Source organism: Stegastes partitus, unplaced genomic scaffold, assembly GCF_000690725.1.
Source record: "Stegastes partitus isolate 25-593 unplaced genomic scaffold, Stegastes_partitus-1.0.2 Scaffold1838, whole genome shotgun sequence".
Lineage (NCBI taxonomy): Eukaryota > Metazoa > Chordata > Actinopteri > Pomacentridae > Stegastes > Stegastes partitus.
The window spans coordinates 69,342-89,928 of record NW_007579569.1 but is presented as its reverse complement, the minus strand read 5'-3'; the positions used below and the strand labels follow the sequence as shown (position 1 = coordinate 89,928).

Sequence of the window (20,587 nt, the reverse complement as noted above, 5' to 3'; positions counted from 1 at the left end):
CTACACGTCCTGATTAGTGCTGCAACTGCGTTGACAGGGAGTTCTAGTTGGCCACTAATCTTCCTGTATCCTTTTCCATTTTGGAGGAGACACAATCCGATATTTTAAATCCTCTGGTAATTCTGTCCCATGTAGAGCCATGATGCAGACATGCAGACAGGCACAGACAGTCACATGTAGTTTTATAAGCACGTTCATGCCATTAGGCTAATTGGAAATCACTGCTGTCCTGATCTTTGTTATGGTGATCACAGGTTCTCTAACTTTTGTGTCTGTGATCGCATGTGTATTCACTTTTCTTGCACTGAGTTTCTACTTTAGAGTCACTATTTTTATGATAGTCTTTCTAAATTAGTTGTTTTTTTGTTGTTCATAAGATAAAATACTTGTGATATAGTTTTGAATCAGTTTACATTTGACAAGGGGGTACGAACATCTTCTGCACAATGTAGATTTCAGACCCACAGTAAAATTTAGGTTGCCTAATAAGACAAAATTACATAAAGAACACTATTTCGAATAATATTTCACCAGTGTGAATTTTACTAAGGGATGACACTACAAGTGGTTTAATAGCTGATTTGTAGCAGTAACACACCCTAGGGCTCTTTAAGTGTCATCCCAGGGCAAAAATCAACCCATATACCAGTTTTAAATTAAATATGCAAGCCATAGTTGGCACAAAGTGGAGGCTAGGGTGAAGAGTAGTACATAAAGCACTTTATTCTTTAGGGTTGCTGCCTAGGATACTAATATTACATCAGAATGTAAACTATCAACATGGAGACAAGGACAATTTGTAAGCACAACTTAAATGCCAATCTCATCTTTTGCAGCAATTCATAAATATTTGCCAAACTGCAGATATATTTGTATTGGTGCTTGGTTTAAGTACAGAAACATAAAAATTACATTTCAAGCTCAAAAGTGGTCAGTTCAGTCTAATATGCCCAGCTTCCCTGGAATTCTGGTACACTCAAATGCTATGGTTAGATGGAATAGCTAAGGTTCTGACAACTCTTAATATCTGGATCCTTCTGCCCCCTTCACTGAAAACCAAACCTGTGCCTGTTTAGTTTCAAATATATAACATTAGAATAATAACACCAGATATGCAGCCTTTATATACCGGTACATGACCACGCACTGTGTCATAATATGCGTTTACATTCTTGGCCAGACGAGCATAATGAAAAACACTGAGATGTAAAAGGAGGCGAAGAGCCAAATCAGAGCATTTTCAGCATTAAGCTGGCCACATAAGGCAAGATGGCATAAATAAGCTGCATATAAACACTGTTTCTGTAGTCGGTAGCTTTGATGTACCTAAATAAAGATCCGTGCAAGACGCCTTGAAGGATTCCTCATGTGAAATGATTTATAAACAGCAACAAAGCAGTGTTAGTTTTACTTGTTTCGTTTCAACCCAAGTGATGAGAGAGAGGCGGCAGTAGCAGCAGGGATGCAGACTGTCACCACTATGACCGCAGCCGCCGCAGCAAAGAGAGGAAGGAAGGACGGGAGGAAGAGAGGGAGGAAGAGAGGGAGGGTAGATGAAGAGGAGCTGAGAGGTTTTGAGCATCCAATTCTGCCGAAAAAAACATATGTCCCATGCATATGTGAAAACAGGGAGAGGATAACAGGGAGGAGGGAGAACAGAAGGTGCAAGACAAATTTAGGGATTTACTCCGTTCGTTGTCGGCACTGTAAAAGCGCGGCAGGTCAAAGCAAAGAGACAAGGGCAACGATTGTTTGGAACGTGATAAATGAGGCACGAGGGACGCAGGAGAATGCATCACTATTGCATCTCAGCCTCCTCCAACTTAGCTCCTCTTTCCCTCCCTGCATCCTGCAGCACTGACGACGTTAAAGTTATTAGTTCTACTGCATCAGGTGAAAGACAGTGTGAGAATGTGTGCACCTGTTGTGTGTTTGTGTGTGCGTCTGTGTGCGTCTGTGTGTTTACGCTCGCCCTGCTGCATCTGTTTGAAATGGCACTTCAACACGCATGACTGTAATGCTAGAGGGTGATTGAGCAAGTTTTTACCAGACTGTTAAAATTAAGTGCGTGTGTCAGTGCCAGCTGTCTCACAAAGACTACATGTTCTATTTTTAAGATGTTTTTTTGGGGGGGGGAAATATTCGAAGCAAAAGTTAAATTACAGACTGGACAATAAAATTGTTTCAACTTCATACACAATTTAAAAAGTCTAAAATAATATAAAAGGCAGTATACAGATAGCACCACAAAACCAGTTTATTCCTTTAACTTCAAAGCTTGCTGATATGTTTGAAAAGCATGTTAAAAATCTAAAATGACACAATTTATCAGAGCTGAAACTGTGAACACAGAAACACTTGATGGATTTATTAACTTTCCCACTATCCTTGGACTAATCATATGTGACGTGCAACTAGATCTAACTGTAAATTGTGATATTACATCAAAATCAGTTTATTCTAAATTTATTCTGCATCACTTAGAAATTAGCTCTAACGAAAGTGTTCACACCAAACAAATTCTGCAAATAAACCAAAAAATTCTGCATAGCTCGTCACAAGCTGGAAGTCATTAGCGTCCCAGCTGTGACAAACAATCATGTTAGAAAAATTCTGGGACTTTTTGTCTAAACTGGGTTGAACGGCAGGATGTGTTCCAGATTTTTTTCAATTAGTGCAAAAAAATAAAAAAGATTATCACAATTCAAACCTGAGACCTTCGAGCTGTGAGCTGACAGCACTAACCACTGCTCCACCGTGCCGCCTGTTTTTCTTTTAATGATCTGTGAAATTAGAACATGTCGTACTGCAAAAAAGTAATGAAAAAGAAAATCCAATATGGGTTGTGCTCTTTCCACAGAGCTGAAGCACTTAATACTGCAATAACAAGTCACAGCTCACAGTAAGTAAAAATGTGACAAGAGAAAAAAAAAAAAAAGGCCCAGAAAGTACTTGGGATCCAGAGAGTTGATAAGGAAAAAGTTTTGCCCTGAAAAGTTTTGACTGCGTCAAACATATGCAAAATGTGAAAATAAATATCTATGAATTTTCGAGGCTCCTGAAAGATAAAAATATCTACTCTCACATCATGGCATGATAAAAAAAAAATCAGTTATTATCAGGCTTGGCAATGATAAAAACTGAATCTACAATTCTGTCAGTTGAGCTCTACAAAGTCATCTACAACAGGATGAGAGGATCTCCATACAGGATTATAACATTATTACTAATGTTGTTAAAATGATAGATGTGCAGTACACACATCTAGGCACACAGTGGCAGCATCATTGTTTACAGATTTATAGATACACACTCACTTGAGCTATAAAAACTGCCATAAAGGGGCACGTTACACGAACTCACTGTACTCCTATAAACTAACTTTGCAGAGCTGCAGCAGCGCTACATCCCTCTTTGCTCATTAAACTGCAGACTTGTGCGTTCATCCCAGCCACGAGCCAAGTCGAGGGAGCGTGCGTGTGCGTGTCTGCATTTAAATGTTCAGAGGATTTAATGCAATTCCCTTGTGAAACTGGGGGAACTCTAAATATGGCTGACTGAACAGATAACCATATGGGGCATGACCGTCTGCCAAATGCAGTCTACATGACAACAAACTCAGAACACTCACACACAGCTGAAATCAACTCTCAGACGGCATCTGTCCTTTTTGTAATTTGACAGTGTCGGTGTAGTAGCACTTCATTAAAGCAGGATTTAAAGGTATAATCACTAGAGCCACGCAGATGCTGGATGTTTGAGCAATATCACTCTCAATAGTAAGTTAAATTATATTTTGAACGCATGCGTAATATGCCATGTAACATGTACTGTTAACATGAAAATATAGAAAACATATTTATAAGGATCCCTAACAGTTTAAAACAGTGATCAAGATATGTAATGAGGGGAAAATAAAGTTGTCAGTGCTCTCTGGTGGATTAGAATAGTACTGTATGTGTGGCAATTCAGTGTTGTGGTTTCTTGTTGCGGCGCACGTGGTAGCATCGTTGTTTCACAGCAAGAAGGTCGCCGGTTCGCGTCCCGGTGAGGACACCTGCGTGGAGTTTGCATGTTCTCCTCGTGCAGCATGGGTTCTCTCCGGGTTCTCCGGCTTCCTCCCACACAGTCCAAAAACATGTTGAGGTTAATTGGTGATTCTAAATTGTCCAAAGGTGTGAATGTGAGAGTCTGTCTCTAAGTGTGGCCCTGTGAAAGACTGGTGATCTGTCCAGGATGTCTCCTGCCTTCACCCTAAGTCGGCTGGGATAGACTCCAGCCCCCCCCCCGTGACCCTAGTGAGGATTAAGCGGTGTATAGATAATGGGTGGTTTCTTGTTGCTTATCAGCTGACACAAACTGGTATACACAGCATCTGTGACAAGCAAAAGAGTATCAGCTTATATGTGTGTCAGATTCTAATAGAATCAAAAGAGACAGCAAGGAAAAAGGACTGATATGTGGCAAATTCTAACTCAGGAGAGAGGCACTGACACCAATCTATTAGTTCTCATTAGAAGGCGTGGTTCAGCAAAAAGGGAACAGTTTCACGCCTGCAGCTCCACCATCACTCCACCTGCATCCCACCAGCTCAATACTATGACTGCCCACAACAACAGTGGAAGATGTATTTAGATCTTTTACTTACTTAAAAGTAGCAATACAATGCTGTGAACGTACATGTAAAAGAATTATCTGAAAAAATTGCTCAAAGTATTACAAGTGACAGCATTTATTCTGCAGTAAAATGTCGCTCTTATGTGTTGTGCTTTTGGATTATCATTACTGCTGCAAATACTTCATTTTGTTTCTGAAGATGCTGATGGCCAAGCTAATTTAAGATACTGCTGGGTAGTTGAATCGACAGCAATACATCCTATTCTAAAAGATCATCATATCTTTGTAGCATTGTCGCCCTGTGAGACGTGCATTTCTCTACAAAGAAAATCTTTCAGTTTATCTGCAAAATTCAACTTCAAAATCACCCCACTTGAAAATACAAGGTTTTCACTAATGAACAAAGGAACAGTGGAGTAAAAAGTACCATCTTTATCTCTGAGATGTAGTGGAGCAGAAGTGTAAAGTTGCACAAAATACAAAGTGTGCATGTGTGTGTAGATATAACGATCTATGCCTAAACTGTAAAGCGTGTGATACTGAGGAGGGCAGAGCAGAAACTTCAGTCAAGGTGACCCGCTGCTGGTGAGAGAAATGCGAGTTGAGGGTTATGTCAGCACACATAGATCCCTGTATTTCTCATCTTACCTGCCATCAATCATAAATACTGCTGAGTTAAAAAGAAAGGACTTGCTGTTATTCCACAGCACTTATACCTGTGATTTACTGTTTTCCCTACCTGTACAGCTCCATTCACTCCCTGAGTGATTCCTGTTTCTACTGCTTCTCACATTCCAGGTTAAACTCCTTCCCTTTATTCTTTGCCTCCATCTGCCCCGCCTCGCTCACTTTCTTGCAGCTTCTCCTTCTCTAAATTTACTTTGCCACCCACCCCGACATCACTCCCTCAATTTCCATCTCTACTTGAATTCACTTTCCTTCCCTCCCCTCCCTCTCTTGGTTAGCCTCATTCAGAAGAAGGCTTTTGTGATTGGCTAGTATTTATATCAACTAGGTCCCAGTGCCACCTGGGACAATGGTCTCCAGTCAGATCCAGGTCACAGTGAGCAGAACCATTCCACAGCTCTGTGCAGATCACTCCAGTCCAGCAGAGTCCAGTCCGGTCCGGTCCACCTGCCACACAAGGCAGCCTCACAGACAGACATAGGTACTGCACCGGCTCACCAACAGGCATCACGCACACAGGTAGGCAGACACACACACACACACATCAGCAGGTGCTGCATCACTGCTATCATTTGCCTCACACACACACAGAGACACACACACAGGTAGGGAGTGGGAGATCTGGCTGACTGCACTAACCTGCATCATGCACACAGGTGAATATTCCCTGAATGCTTTCCTCTGAGCCCAGGAGAGGCTCTGCTAAGAGTGGTACTGGCTTTTAACAGCAGACAGCAAGACTGGCAGTGATGCTGGGAAACAGGTAAAGGTAAGTGGATGCACCAGTCACCTGCATGCTTGGTAGAAGTTAACCGGGTTTTATGTTCAGTGTATGAAGCCAGTATGTTAAATGATTAGCCACTTTGGAGAGAGACAAAGCAACAAAAGCAGTGTGTGTTATTGGAGATGGCACCATTAGCATTACAGGCTCTCAGTGGTCATTTAACACAACAGTGACAGGCTCAAGTGAGCAAAAGGGTAAAGCTTCCGACTGAACGTAAACACATTACAGGTCACACATGTTACTACTGGATCCTTAAATGTAGGCTGACTTGCCCCGGTGCTGGGACCCACTTACCGGCGGTGCTTCACGGTTACTGGAGTAGTTTACACAGGATTACTGGGGGATAATCCAGTTACAGTATTTAGAGACATGAGTCGCCATCTGTCTGTATTTATCTCAGCGAGGGAGCCGCCGGTACCGACCGGCTGCAAGACCGACAACACTTGTACGGTAAGAGAAAAGAACTGACAATGTGAGGCAGACAGCTACCGGTGTTCGGTAAATATTCCGGTAAACTGACCATCAAGTCAGCGACCTTTAAACTGCGCGCGCACTCGGGCCAGGATGGATATTTTTGCTGCCTTCAAGTGCTGCCGTAAACTCCACCACTGACGAGCAGCAGTAGTTTTGTTCTCCAGTTTAAGTGGCAAGTAGTCAATTGTAAATCACAAAAACAAGTGCAGTTGCAATGCTATGTCAGAGGGTCGTGGCTAACGCTATGAGAAGCTGTCACGGGGAAGCTTTGCATTGAGATTCGTTAACTAATTAACTTAGCTCTTTGCATAAACAACAACAGAGCGTGTTTAAGCTAGCTCAGGGTCATTTGACACGCAATCCCAAAACATTTGGGACAGACTACGCTTGTCCACACTGACCGTTTGTCAATTTAACGATTTAATAATTTACAAGTAGTATAAGTTAAAGCAGCCGGGGGAAAATCGCATATTTACCACGGTACTGTTTCCACTCTCTCACTTTCCGACCGCACATGAACGCGCACATAGCCATTGTGAAGAGGTGACTGCTGGTGAATTGTTACCTTAATTGTGGATACCTGTGGCAGGTAGCTGTGTAACAAAACATCTGAGCGTGAGTACACCTAAAAACTGTTGGTTTTAATTCTGGCATTTAGCTGCAAGTCAGAAATTGACAGCTTGTCTTGGTTGTGACCGAAGTTTGAGGAGTTTTCTCTGTCTGAATTGATGGTGTAATTGGGATGCATACTGGCTTGTATTTCACTGACCTGCAAGATCATGCCAGTTCACCTTAATGATTGCTTTGTACCAACCCTTTCTCAATCTCTTAGGAGACATTTTGCTGTGGTGATGGTGATTTGAAGAATCTAAATCTGAACACCACCTGATGACAATGAACTTCCCACTCCAAGTCCTACCAGCTGCTGTCATCAGGCCAACGCAGTAAACCTCTCAACACACCAGCTCTTTTATCAAGCATTTCTTGCCTTATTGCAACAATTCCACTGTACCAGCAAACCCTCCCACCACTATCTACCTGCTCAGGTGCTTTCCTTGCCTGTGAAAAGCTTTTCCCTCAGCTGCACCACAGTCTTTTTTTTTTTCCTCACTTCAGAGAACCTCCATTCCCAGATGATGCGGACAGACAGCAAAGGCCGAAGTGCCTCCCCTCACCGGATAACTTACAAAACTGATTTCCATGCGATCAAATGCTCATTTGACACTGGGACCAGCCTACAACCAGGGACCAAAGCTGCTGCTGCTGCCGCCAAACGCTCCGCTTCACATTCAGACACTCTGCCACCCAGCCTGTCGGATCCCACAATGTCCCACACCGCCACCAGCAGAGGTAGGATCCCCGGCACCAGGGGAACCAAGATCAGAGATAACATTTTCCTTCAAATGGACAGCCAGCAGTTGAGACAAGATGGCGGTCCAGTGCTGAGCCCTGGCTCCACACCTGTCTTCTCTCCTCAAAATCCTAGCCTGCAGCTCCAGACTTCACCTTTCTCTGGATCCAGACGTTCAGTCCTAAGTTCCTCCTCCGTTTTTAGCACTGCAACCAGTATATCTACCCCAGAATCATCTCTGCATGACAAACCATCCAGAGGAGAGGAAATAGCAGATATCGACAGAGCTGCCCTGGCTCAGAAGTTCTCTGTAGCCAGGAGGTTGTTTGAGACCAAGATGAAGGAGGGTGGAAGTGGTGGAGGACAGATTTCAAAACCTGTGACTGGCAGGGAAAGCAAGGGGATAGATGAGAAAGGAGACGTCAACCAGGTGGAAAATGAGGAGGAGGAGGCGGCAAGTAGGACAAGGAAGCACACGGAGGAGGACGGCTTGGATAAAGACAAATCCATAAACCACATCATAAATATTTCATCGCTGAAGCCTCCTGCGCCGGTGTCACTGACAAGGCACCTTAAATCTCCTGTATCGGATGGCCCCGGTGAAGCATCCAACAAATCTCCCGCCTATCTTGGCAAACATGATCAAACCACAGTGTCACAAATGGAGGAAGCAAGGGCAGAAAGCGTTGCACTTGACCCCTGCTTGACCCCCGAGGAGACACTGAGGGCAGAACTGGTGGACATAAAGAATGAGTCGTCAGAAAGCGACGAGAGTGAAGAAGAGAAACAGTGGAAATACAGCAAAAACTGGCTTGAGGGTGAGATTGAAACAAACAAAGCTGCAGGAGAAGGCGTGGAGGCCTTAGTGGATGATGTTTTTGAGGAGCCCAGCATGGAAAACGGAGAGGAGAGGCCGGTCGTTTCCTCAGAGGAACAACAGAAGGAGTTGTCGGCGCAGTGGGGAAGAGTCGCTGAGGATGGCGAAGAAGGCAGAAGAGACAAGTATCGGCAGGTGAATGAACAATGGGAGGGTGAAAGGGAGGAGCAGAACACAGAGTTCACTGCACGGGCTGAGAAGAAGTCAACAGAGCAAAGAGAAAACAGGGAGAAAAAGGCAAAGTCCCAAGTGGATGAAAGTGCTGCAGGGAAAGAGAGGCTCACAATGCAAGAGGAGGACAAAGAAGGTGACGGGAAGAGGAGAGGTGAAGGTGGCGAGGAGGAATGCACAGAGAAGGGAAGAAGTGAAGAGAAAAGTGGGTCAGAAGGAGGTTCAACACCTGAGCTGGTTGTTGAGGAGGTCAAGCGTGTGGTGAGCAGTGGAGATAGTGATGGAAAAGTTGGTGTAGATGGAGGCAAAGAGGACCAAACAGGGGTATCCTGTGGGATTGAGAACGAGGCTTTTGTGTATGATCAGGAATCCCAGTCTCATCCTGAGCTTTCAGCATCACCAAGACCCGACTTGGAAGACCCTCCGCGTGCACAAAATGAACCCCTATTGGAATACGAGGAAATTCCTGGTGTGCCTGAACTGACCGACCAGGAGAAGGAGGATGCGTCACAAGCTGCAAAGAGGAAGGTCAGGTTCTCCTCTGCACCGATCAAGGTAGGCTGTTCTTTGTAAAAAAGTTGTGAAGTCGTGGGCTTTTCAGCTGTTCGTTTTATTGACAGCTCCGGGGCTGCGTGTCTATGAAGTCATGCATTTGCTAAACCTCTTTATTGTAGATTTGTGTGACTGTCAGTTCCAGCTGCTGTTTGAATCCATGTAAGAGAAGTGTTAGCCCAAAGCCATGTTTCTAATCCATTAGGGGAGGAGGAGAGAGGCAAGATCCCACATGCCTTACTCTGTCATCACCCGGCTCAGAGCTGCCTTTATATAAATGCAGTAAAAAAAAAAGTCCTGTGGATGTGTTTAGTATTAATCTGGATCAATTCATAACAAACTGTTTCAGTAGAAGTCAGTGTATTATCCTGAACTGCCACATGGAAGCTGTGTGTGTACTTTGAGATTTTTTAGCAATCTCATAATTGTGCTTCTCTGGTTTGCTCAAGCCTTTTGCACTTCCTGATTGTTTCGCTCTGACTCTCATCGACAGATTGGTCTACATAAACAGTGACTTGTTGTGTCAATAACTGCAGATGGTTCTTTTTAGAGCCTGTTCATGATGAGCAAACGTACTAGACGTGAATGCATAAAACATTTTTTTGACATCAGTGTTGATCTAAGTTGAGGCCATCACAGGTTTAAGCTGCATATTGACCGGTGTCTTTCAGGTGTACAGCACATATTCTAACGCCGACTACGACAGGCACAATGAGGACATTGACCCGGTGTCGGCCTCGGCTGAGTTTGAGCTGGAGAAGAGAGTGGACAGGATGGACGTTATTCCAGTGGAGATAGAAAAGGGTTTGTGTCTGTTTTGCCTCTCGTTGCTTCTGATTTGATTATGTCTGTTTCGTGTCTGTATGTCAGGCTCTAATTTCCAAAGCCAGCTGGTCGAATCCAATGTTGGGGTCATGACTTAAAAAAAAAAAAAAAAAAGCATTTCACCTTGCATTTTTAAAATAATGCATAACTTCACTAATTTTCTCCCTGTAGAAAGTCATTTGTTACACTACTAACATTACATTCACACAAATCCACAACTTTAAACCTTAAAAATGCACACAAACCAGTACAAATCCAAATATTCATAAGGAGAATAGGCACAAGATTTTTTTTTTAGGCTGTCAAAGAACATTGCCACAGCAGCAAAGTTGGAAAAAACTGCTCCAATGGATGTTGCGATGAAAACAAGGCTCAATTGCGTGTCTAAGGGAATTAATGTGGAACGGGCATTAAGCTCAAACTGCCTCAAAATATAAGTAGTCACTGTAACTGATTAGCAGCCGCAATGTGATTACTGATTTTAGCAGGAATATGTTATGTACAGTGCTTAAAAAATGTATTCAACCACTGCCCAATGTAAGGTTTATGCCACAGCTGCCCTAAATCAACAGCATTGGTAATTACCAAAATAACTTTTTATGTTTCTGTAATGGTTAATACACCAGTATGTAGAAGCTCTTCAACCAAAATAATACTTTTAATGCTTAAAATATATTTATTATTGTTATCCATAATTCTTTAAATGTATTGTTTTACAAAAAAACACAGCATATTAGTAAAGCATATTTTTATTTCTTGGTTAAGATGTCAAATTGTAGTTATTTACTTGCATTCCTGAGCAGAAAAAAAAAAGTTTTAGTGGTTGAGTGTGATGCTTGATTAATTTCTGACTTCTCAGAGGAGCCCAGTGGCTCAAATTTGGGTACAAAAAGGTGAATTCAGTTTGAAATTCCTCATTCCTGTTCAAAATGGTAAAACATTGAGAGCTGAGTGCGCATTAAAGCACTTCATCATGCTGGATGATATATATAGTGCTTAACAAATTAGACGGGTGGTCTAATAAATTTATTAATCACTGTATATGGTTTAAGGACAAATGTAATCTGATTACAGTAATGCATTACGCCCAAAACTGGTTATATCGAGTGGCATTAACAACAAACATTGCTAATATGAGAATAAATTCCTAATGTCTTGACTACCTACTCCTTTTCCCACTTCCTCTAGGAGACGATGGACTGGGCATAAGTATCATAGGAATGGGTGTCGGGGCTGACCAGGGACTGGAAAAACTGGGAATCTTTGTCAAGACAATCACTGAAGGAGGAGCAACACAGAAAGATGGAAGGTAGGCCTCCACGTCAGTCTCTTGTCGGTTGGAAATGACAGAGACACACTATTTTTGTTTATCTGTGTATGTTTCTGTGTGTTAGGATTCAGGTGAATGACCAGATTGTGGAGGTGGATGGAGTGAGCTTGGTTGGAGTGTCCCAGCTGTTTGCTGCCACAGTCCTCAAGAACACATCAGGCCTCGTCAAGTAAGAGACTAGATTTAGTTGTTTGTTTTTTGACAGTGCAACATTTGCTTAGTCTCTGACAGATACTGAATCTAGTAATATTAAGCAGTTTCTTTCTTCTCCTCCCACTGCTTATATCTAGTGAACTGCTGCTAGTTTGGACAAACAGCGAAGCATATAGTCTTCATCGTTTTATTTGGAAACTGGGCTTCAAAGTGCATTTTTGGTATTTGATGTGACACTTTAAAAAAGAGTGCAGGTGATTAATGGCAGAGCCTTTCTAAGACTTCTGAAAGTGTTCTTTCTTACAGAACTGAAGTTATTTAAAGATGAAACAGTCACAGTGTGGTAAATATAATTTTTCTTCCCAGGACCATATAAGTAAATTTGCATATTTTAACTGATCAGTACTTAAGATTGTGACACTTTAAAGCAGTGGAGGACGATGTGTTCAGATCCTTTGTTTAGGTAAAAGTGCAAAAGAAAAATGTGAAAAAATATTCCATTACAAGAAAAAGGAGCCTGTGCAATCATACTTGAGTAAAAGTATGTAAGTATTAGCAGCAAAATATAGTTAAATTATTAAAATGAAAGTACTGGTTTGGTCCATCTGACTGAGATGTTATTATATATGACACTATTAGATTATTAATAGTCAAGTGTGAGTATATCAGCAGCACATAACTGTTGTTGCTGCTTCAGGTGGAGCTAGTTCTGTGCTGTTTTATACACAAAGAGAAAATGAGGGCTCAAGTGATTAATGGTAAAAAAGAAAAAACAATGTTATGATACAAAAATGTGTTTTCAGTTTTTGGGACTTTTTCTCTTAACTTTGATTTTTGTGAGGCGTTGAATCATTTGAATATTTCGTGACATGAAACCATTAAAAAAAAATGTAGTGGGAAAATCACTATTTGGGAGCGATTTTAACAGTGAACAGATATTTGAAATGTAGCACTGACTACACACTGTTTTGTTTTTTTTTTTTAAGACATCAGAAGCCAAACATCTGGAAATGACTGGTTTAACCTGTAAAGAGTATTTTTAAATGTTGTTGATGTGTTACATCATCAGTTGTGTAAAATCTTCATCTTGAAAGCAAATAAAGTTGTCAGACCAAAATACTGAAGTAGAAAGTACAATATTTCCTTCTGAAATGTAGAAAGGAGTAGAAATACTACCTAAAATCCTACTTAAGTAAAGTGCTTGAGGTTATTTACTTCCTACCACTTTCCTTTTTAAGATTGCTTCAACACCTCAGGTTGTACGTTTTGGACGCGTTTAGGCAAACCAATGACTACATTAGCACATTAACACCAACTTTTTCCCCATATGGTCTTTGTCCTTTATAATACATTTTCTGACATAAACTGTCCAACAACACCATTTTTGACAGCACTTTCCCACAACATACCACAGTGTCTGTAAAAGGCCCAACATTTAGAGAGCATTAAAACCAGTCTGTGCTTGCAACTGTGTACGTGTGCAATGACAGCATACCGCAGAAGCATGGTTTGAACAGAGGACTCGACAGGTCACAGGAGGTAGAAACACAGGCATGAATATTCTTGAATTATTTATTTATTAATTATGCATGCTCAGTCGTTAGCAAGAAGGTTACCGGTTCACGTCCCGGTGAGGACACCCAAAAAGGACAGTCCATAAACATGTTGAGGTTGATTGGTGATTCTAAATTGTCCGTAGGTGTGAATGTGAGTGTGCTTGGTTGTCTGTCTCTAAGTGTAGCCCTGTGATAGACCTCCTGCCTTCACCCTGAGTCAGCTGGGATAGGCTCCAGCCCCCCTGTGACCCTAGTGAGGATTAAGCGGTGTATAGATGATGGATGGATGCTCAGAAATTGCCATGACTTACCGTACCATTGTTAATGTTCTTTGTAGCACCTGTACTTCACTTCACTATTTTGACAAGTCAAAATATCTGCTGTGACAAAGGTTGTACCACAGCGTGATCTGCAGAACTATGTGTGTTATGAGACGGATTAATGGATGTCTGTGTTGTGTCGCAGGTTTTTGATTGGCCGAGAGAAGGAGGGAGTGGAAAGCGAGGTGGCTAGACTCATCAATGAAAGCCTGGAAATGGATAAAACAAAAACCAAAAAGGTGAGTTTTCCTAAAAGAACAGGGGAGGTTGAATCGTTGTAACGATTACTCACGATTCTGTTGTCTTCTATGTATGTTTATATGTGAAGAAGCAAAGAGGAGGCAGCAGAGAAGAGGACAATGATAGTCATGATAGCATGTCAGAAAAGTGCTCAGTGGTTGAGGAAGAAGAGGAGGAAGAAGAAGAGGAGGAGGCGGATGAAGAGGAGGATGTGTCTGTTCTCTCCAGCCTGGACAACTACCAGCTCTGCCTCAAATACCAGCAGGTACGTTACCTGAATTCATTCATTATTATTGAACAAAACACTGCATCAAAACATGATCAGTGACATTAACAGCAGTTTTTGAAGACAAAGCATTCAAGTGTGTGTCTTTTCTTACTGATTGTAATGTACCCATTCATTCATTCTTGTTTCTACTCTTAACAGCTTCAGTCAAAACTACGAAGCCGAACAACCCAGCTTCAGCACGCCAGAGAAAAGGTTGGTCATTCAAGTTTAAACAGAGACATCGCTCACACGCACAAACCAATAACTGTACTCACTTTAATACGCTACCTTTGTATCCAAATTTGGAACAGTCTGACCCATTTAACTGTGTATGAGATGGCTCGGTGTGGAGTTATTAGGACACGGGCCGTGTTCCAACACTTCTCTGTGTCAGCCCTGCTTTTCTGCCTTTGCCTTGAAGTAATCACCGCTGTGACATAACTGGGTTGGCGAAAGCCTTTCACAAGAAAATCTGGCTTTTCTTCTATCCGACTGTGTTAAATCTGTGAATACTTCATTTGTTGTTAGAAAACTCTTGAAGTCAAAAAATGTTAGAAGGATACAGTTCCTCCAGATCTAAAGAACAGTTTCTGACATAAAACATGAAGGCCTTTTTCTAGCAAAGTCTTTCTCTCCTCCTGTGCATATGACATTCATCGCAGATATAAAGAAATAATCTTTCGCTGTGTGTCTCCCAGTTAAAGGCATGGGAGGAGCAGCGGGCCCACTGGGAGAGCCAGAGGGCTGAATTGGAGCAGAGAGCGGAGGATGAAGAGGAGAAGGCTGACAAACTGGAGAAGTATGTTGGTATTTACTAAATGTTTTTGCCAAGGTAGACATGAGGCTAAACCCTCTGGACCCCGAGGTGTTTTTGGCTCCTGTCACATTTTTACTCACTCTGGGCTCATTTGTCATCATAATCTGAAGGCCTGCACCTTAATGGAAACGGCACAATCATGGCTAGAAGCAGAGAGAACTAAAAAATGTCACAGTTGTACTGCCACAAATCATAAAACAAGAAAAAGGTAACCTGGACTCAACAGTTCCAACATTTTTCCAAGTACTCTCAGGTGTTACCAATAATGGAAAACAATGAAAACATACTTTAGATAGTTTACAACTAGCATTTTTAATTTGTTTCCATATTTGTCTCATATTTGCTCTGTGTACAAGCAGCCTGCAGTTTAGCCAAAAAGTCCCAGATTTTTTTTTTTATGTGACTTTAGTGGTAACTAACAGAATTTTATTTTATTTTTTGCAGAATTTGGTTGACACAGGCAGTTTATTTTGGTGATTTTTTTCAAATAAGACATGTAGAATAAAGTAATTTTTGATGAAATATCATGATTTATTTGATGATTTTATTGACTTAATATTTCCAACAAAATGTATGTCACTCATGATTATATTAAAGACCATCAGAAAATTAAAAATCTAATGATTTTTAAAGTTCTGACTCAAATAAATGGTGTGATTTTGGGCTTTTTTTTTTTTCAGAAATACCATCAGTTTGCCAGCAGGTTTTGGGATTTAGGCAAGGCAAGGCAGGTTTATTTGTATAGCACAATTCATACCCCGAGGTAATTCAAAGTGCTTCACACAAAACTATAAGAAGACGGATAAAATCAATCCAAAAAACATAAACCCAATGATTAATAAATTACATTAAAAGCAAAGAGGCAGATACAATCCATCCATGAAAACATAAATATAATCATTTACTAGAAGAGTTTAGATGCCTAAAGGCTGCAAATTATAATCCTGTTAATAAATATACAGAACATGATAATGTTGGTTGAGAAGGTGACAATGACACTTGCTCTATTAATCAGGTATTGGCAAGAGGCCCAGACACTGTGCAGAGTTGTGAGCCAGCGACTGGCCGATGCCCAGAGCCAGTCAGAATGCCTGGAGATCAAATACAGCAAGGCCAAGAGACTGGTCAGAGAATACCAGAGCAGGTATTTATGGAATCCAGCCAACTCTCCGACAGCGTGGCATATGATTCGAAAAATTTACTGGGAGTGTATTTTGTTATCTAGCAAAGTTACACAAGAGTCTTTTTCCCCCCATATACATTTGGAATTAACATTTTCAAATACTGGTTTTCAGAGAGGAAGAGGGGGAGAAAAGAGAAGCGGATTTAAGGAGAGAACTAGAGGAGCGAGATAAGCAGCACAGAGACACTGTTGAAAGGCTGCAAATCCAGGTGAGAGGAGACTTCTCAATCCTGCATGGATTTACTTCACTGCCACCGAACCTGCCATTTCTCTGTAGTCATTGTTTCACACTGTTTATGACAGATGGCGCAGCAAGAGGGAAAAGAGGCTGTAACCGAGAGAAAGAATCACTCTGTAGACTCTTCAGTCACAGGTAAGCATCTGTATTCATGTAACAGTCGAGTGTACCGCTTATGTGACTGTTTTTTCTTTGGCTTTGTTGCTGCTGCTGCTGGCTATAAATATTTCTGATGTCAAAGGATTTCAAAGCTTTCTGTGTGGTTCAGATAAAGCAGTCACAGTTAGAAAAAAAAACATATGATTTGTGTAACCCTTTGAATAAAAATGTGCTTTTTGACCGAGGCGAAGTAAATGTGTTTGTGTCTCATGCTCAGACTGGTATATTCCAGTCCCCGATACAGGACGCCTGGACTCCAGCGCTCACATAGCCAGAGCCCAGCTCGCCCAGAAATCCAAGCGCCACCCTCCTTCGCGCGACAAACTCCGAGAGAGCTTCAGAAAACAGGTAAGACGCAGAGGTGACAAATGTGGCAGCACTGATAGTGAATTTACAGTTTCCAGCTGACACAAATGTCCTCTGTTTTTGCTGCAGGATGAACTAGTCCAGAAACCACAGGAGAGCCTGTCGCTGTCTGCTCCCACGGCGGTGCAAGGCAGCAGAAGTGACCTGTCCAGTACGTCCTCTTTCTCAGCCTTCAGCCCGCAGCCTCCCACCAGCTCCGTCTTCACCCCTCCCATCTACATCAATGACACCGTCACTCCCTCGCCGTGCAAATCCTCAGCATCCAGAAAATCCAAAAGAAAATTTCCTGACTTCAGGTACAGGAGCTCTGCCTCTTTCCTTGACTTATATTTTGAGTTGTAATAATGTAAAATGTTGAAACAGCCATGAGAGTGTATGGATTCTCCTTTTAGCCACAGCAGATTTCTGGATATTTGCCACAGTGGCTGGTGTAATGGAGGGATTGAGTGAGCATTTTGTTGGTGATATGCTTTGTCCTGATACTTTTGATGACTGCTGTGTGTTTCATTTTAGTGGCCTTCGCAAGTCTCTCAACAAAAGGAGAAGCGAAAAACGCAGCAGAAGATCTGTGAACAACAGGTGTGATAATGTTACTCATCCACAAAAGCAAAAACTGAGTAAATCGGTTACTATGTGATACAAAAGTAAGTGTTAAAATTGAGTTGTCATTTATTCAGGCTAAACATTAAAGCCACTCAAAAGTGTGATCCGAACTGCCGTGTAGCTCAATCGGTGCTTTTTTTCTATTTACCTGCATTTTATGTGCAATTGTAATTTATGCACATAAAAAAAAAGAAAAGTATTATACAGAGGTTAGTTTATTTAGAGAAAACAATTATCATGCTGCTGCTCTTTCCACCTCAGTGAAAAGAATGAAATAAAAAGAGGAGGAGAGCTGGAACAATAATAGAATAAACTTTTATTCATAGCACAAAATCCACGTTGGAAAGTGCTTCACACGGCAAGCACAGTGAAAGACGAATCTTAAAATCAGGTTTTAAAAAGAGTCAGACAAAAAACAAGTGCGTGCAAAAAAGAAAAAAAAACATTGCAGGAAAAGGTCAAAAGAAGAGGAAACTAAAACTCATGTAAAATTAGAAAAGGGACTTACAGGTGGTCACTGACTTCATGGAGCTGCAGCTTTTCCATTCTGAATCCAGTCACTCAGTAACTTCCACAGAGCTCTGACATGCAGGTATACAATCAAAGCTTACATTAGTCACACATCATGCTAACACTAAGGATTTTCCCATTGTGGTGTTGACCTTGTCATTAAAAACAAAAGCAATCCACTGGATTTTCAGCTCCTCAGATGCGGTGCACGAGGACTCTTGTGTTCACTCTTGCAGCCAACAGTAACACATTTGGTGAGCTTTGTTCCTAGCTGAGACATTTTAGAGTTAACAGAAGCAGCTCTGGAGGGCAAATAAATCTGGTGGCCTGAGAGGCAGCTCAGCAGTGAGGAAATATACAAAATGTGAGCTCGACGTCTGTTTGTTCTTCAGTTGGAATGTTACAGCTCACTAAGCGTGATTGGCCGTCAAAGTTGAGACTCTATATAGTTGTGGGATGGGCTTGAGAAGTGGTCAGACTAACAGCTTTTATTTTCCACCTCCAAGTTTCTACCAATCACAAAAGACACAAAAAATGTCACCATATTGGACCTTTTAATGTTAATAATTTACTTTCTTTTAACAGGAGTTCATATGGAGACCTGGTGGATGGGCCCACTGGAGTTTCTCCATCAGGTTCTGTCACCTCCATGCCTTCTTGCCTGCCCTTCCCCTGGTTCGGAGAGCGAGGCAGAGAAAAGGAAGAAGAGATCAGCAGGGAGAGGCTTCGGTCCGTATCCAGCAGCAGTTTACCGTATCTGACAACTACAGGCAGAAGAGATCATGTAAGAAAGTTCTGACCGTGTTTCTATCTGACACCACGTAGGTTAGCTGATCCAGATATCTCATGCAAATAGAAATCCTTTAAAATAAGCACTCATGCATGGGTAAGCATGCAGCAAATGTGAAGTACGAAGGCAGCCCAGGACTGTTTCTGTTGGTTCCAGAGTATTGGTTCTCCAGTGGACAGCTCCAGCATGGTGGGTCATGTCTCTGAACACTCCCTCTCTGGACACTCTCCCAATTTCACTTTTTCCTCCACTGAGGTGAGTCTATCCTGCCCTTTCCTTTTCTTTACCTTTATTTTTTTTTCTTCTTTCATTCCTCACGGAGCACTCCTCGTCTAGTCAGTTTTCCCAAACGTACTCTTCTTTAGTTACAGCTTCCTCTCATTTCTCTCTGTCGCTTCTCTCGGTGCTTTCTCTGGTGTCCTGTCAAGACTTTGGACGATGACCCAGTTCCCGCCAACAACAACAATCAGTGGCAAAGTCGGCCCGTCTTGGAGTGGAACAACCAGCAGGTGATTCTGTGGTTAATCGCCATGAACATGGATCAATACGCGTCAGAGTTTGCTGCCAGAGGTGTGGATGGGACGCAGCTGCTCAGCATGGACAGCGAGAAACTCAAGGTGAGCAGATGAGAAACATTTTCAGGAAATATTGTGGCCAAAGTCAGACTGATATGTTTCACCTTTAATTAACCATACTGGAAATGTATGTTCTGATCTGCATGTTTTAACAGTTGTAATGTTGGATTGTTTTTCTAATTCATTCAGAATTTCAAAACCAGTTAGTTGTTCAGAGCACTGGGCTGAACATCTTCTTCCTCATACTGGTTTTACAGTTTCTCCTTTAACTCATCAACACATAGCAGTCCATGTAATTACCAAGTTTGATATTAACATCTTTTTAAATTTACACGACTGCTAAACATTGGAATTTTGTTTTTGTCTGAGGCTCATTAACCTTCATGTGGACACAAACCACGACTCTTCTGTTTACGGTCACATTCCTCTGTTGTCAGGCCCTGGGTGTGTGCAGTCAAAGTGACCGGTCTGTCCTCAAAAAGAAGCTGAAGGAGATGAAAAAGAGAGAGGATAAAGAGCACAGGAGAGGAGAGAAGAGGCTCAAAGAGAATTCAGTTTCAGACAAGGAGGGGGAAGGCAAAGAGAAGACGAGGACGATGAGGGAGGAGAAGTCCGCAAAAGACACCCGACAGAGCGGCAAAACCGTAAGAACTGAGTCGCTTTTATAAAGGAAAAGGACGGAGGTGCGGTCGGAGATACACCACCAGCATGAGGGTGTGTTTGCAGTCCACATTACGGAAATACACTTGAACCTTATTTCTACTGAGCTAATAGAAACATCTAGATCCACTGCGCACATCCTCTGTTGTTTCGTAGATATCATTTAACGCACAGAACTGCGGTTGGGATGAATTGATCCTCACACCAGAGCAGAGGTCGACTCCAGCACCAAAGTTCACTCAGCAATTTTATCTCTCTTGTGTATTTCAGTTGAAAAGTGTGTGTGAGATTTAAATGTCTTACAGTGATGCTTTTTTTTAAACCATAAATTATCCGTAGAATGATTTTAATATTTAACAAACGTGCTGATTTAAGCACTCAGGCATTCGCTGTAAATGCTTTTTTTATGTATAAATAAATAACATTTTAAACTTCCTTTCTGTTGCCTTCGAATCATTCAAGGTAGGACAAGATACTCACT

At 41.8% G+C, this 20,587-nt stretch overlaps 1 protein-coding gene across 1 annotated transcript; it reads left to right on the top strand.

Annotated features, from left to right (window-relative positions):
* Nucleotides 1-7,695: 7,695 nt before the first annotated feature.
* Nucleotides 7,696-20,541, top strand: LOC103372824 (neurabin-1-like). The gene is made up of 18 exons (XM_008302565.1): nt 7,696-9,516; nt 10,185-10,317; nt 11,527-11,647; nt 11,733-11,837; nt 13,843-13,936; nt 14,029-14,202; nt 14,365-14,418; nt 14,904-15,004; nt 16,038-16,166; nt 16,318-16,414; nt 16,509-16,578; nt 16,814-16,950; nt 17,038-17,264; nt 17,482-17,547; nt 18,667-18,865; nt 19,028-19,126; nt 19,300-19,488; nt 19,884-20,541. The coding sequence occupies exons 1-18, from the start codon at nt 7,696-7,698 to the stop codon at nt 20,112-20,114; spliced, it is 4,047 nt and encodes a 1,348-aa protein (XP_008300787.1). The 3' UTR covers nt 20,115-20,541.
* The last annotated feature ends 46 nt before the right edge of the window (nt 20,542-20,587 follow it).

What these genes read in the sequence shown, in the direction of transcription:
- LOC103372824 (XM_008302565.1), top strand. Translation starts at nt 7,696, where the DNA reads ATGATGCGGACAGACAGCAAAGGCCGAAGTGCCTCCCCTCACCGGATA. An exon ending in GCAACACAGAAAGATGGAAG is followed by an intron (nt 11,648 to 11,732) that starts GTAGGCCTCCAC and finishes TCTGTGTGTTAG; the next exon opens with GATTCAGGTGAATGACCAGA. An exon ending in AAGGCTGACAAACTGGAGAA is followed by an intron (nt 15,005 to 16,037) that starts GTATGTTGGTAT and finishes TCTATTAATCAG; the next exon opens with GTATTGGCAAGAGGCCCAGA.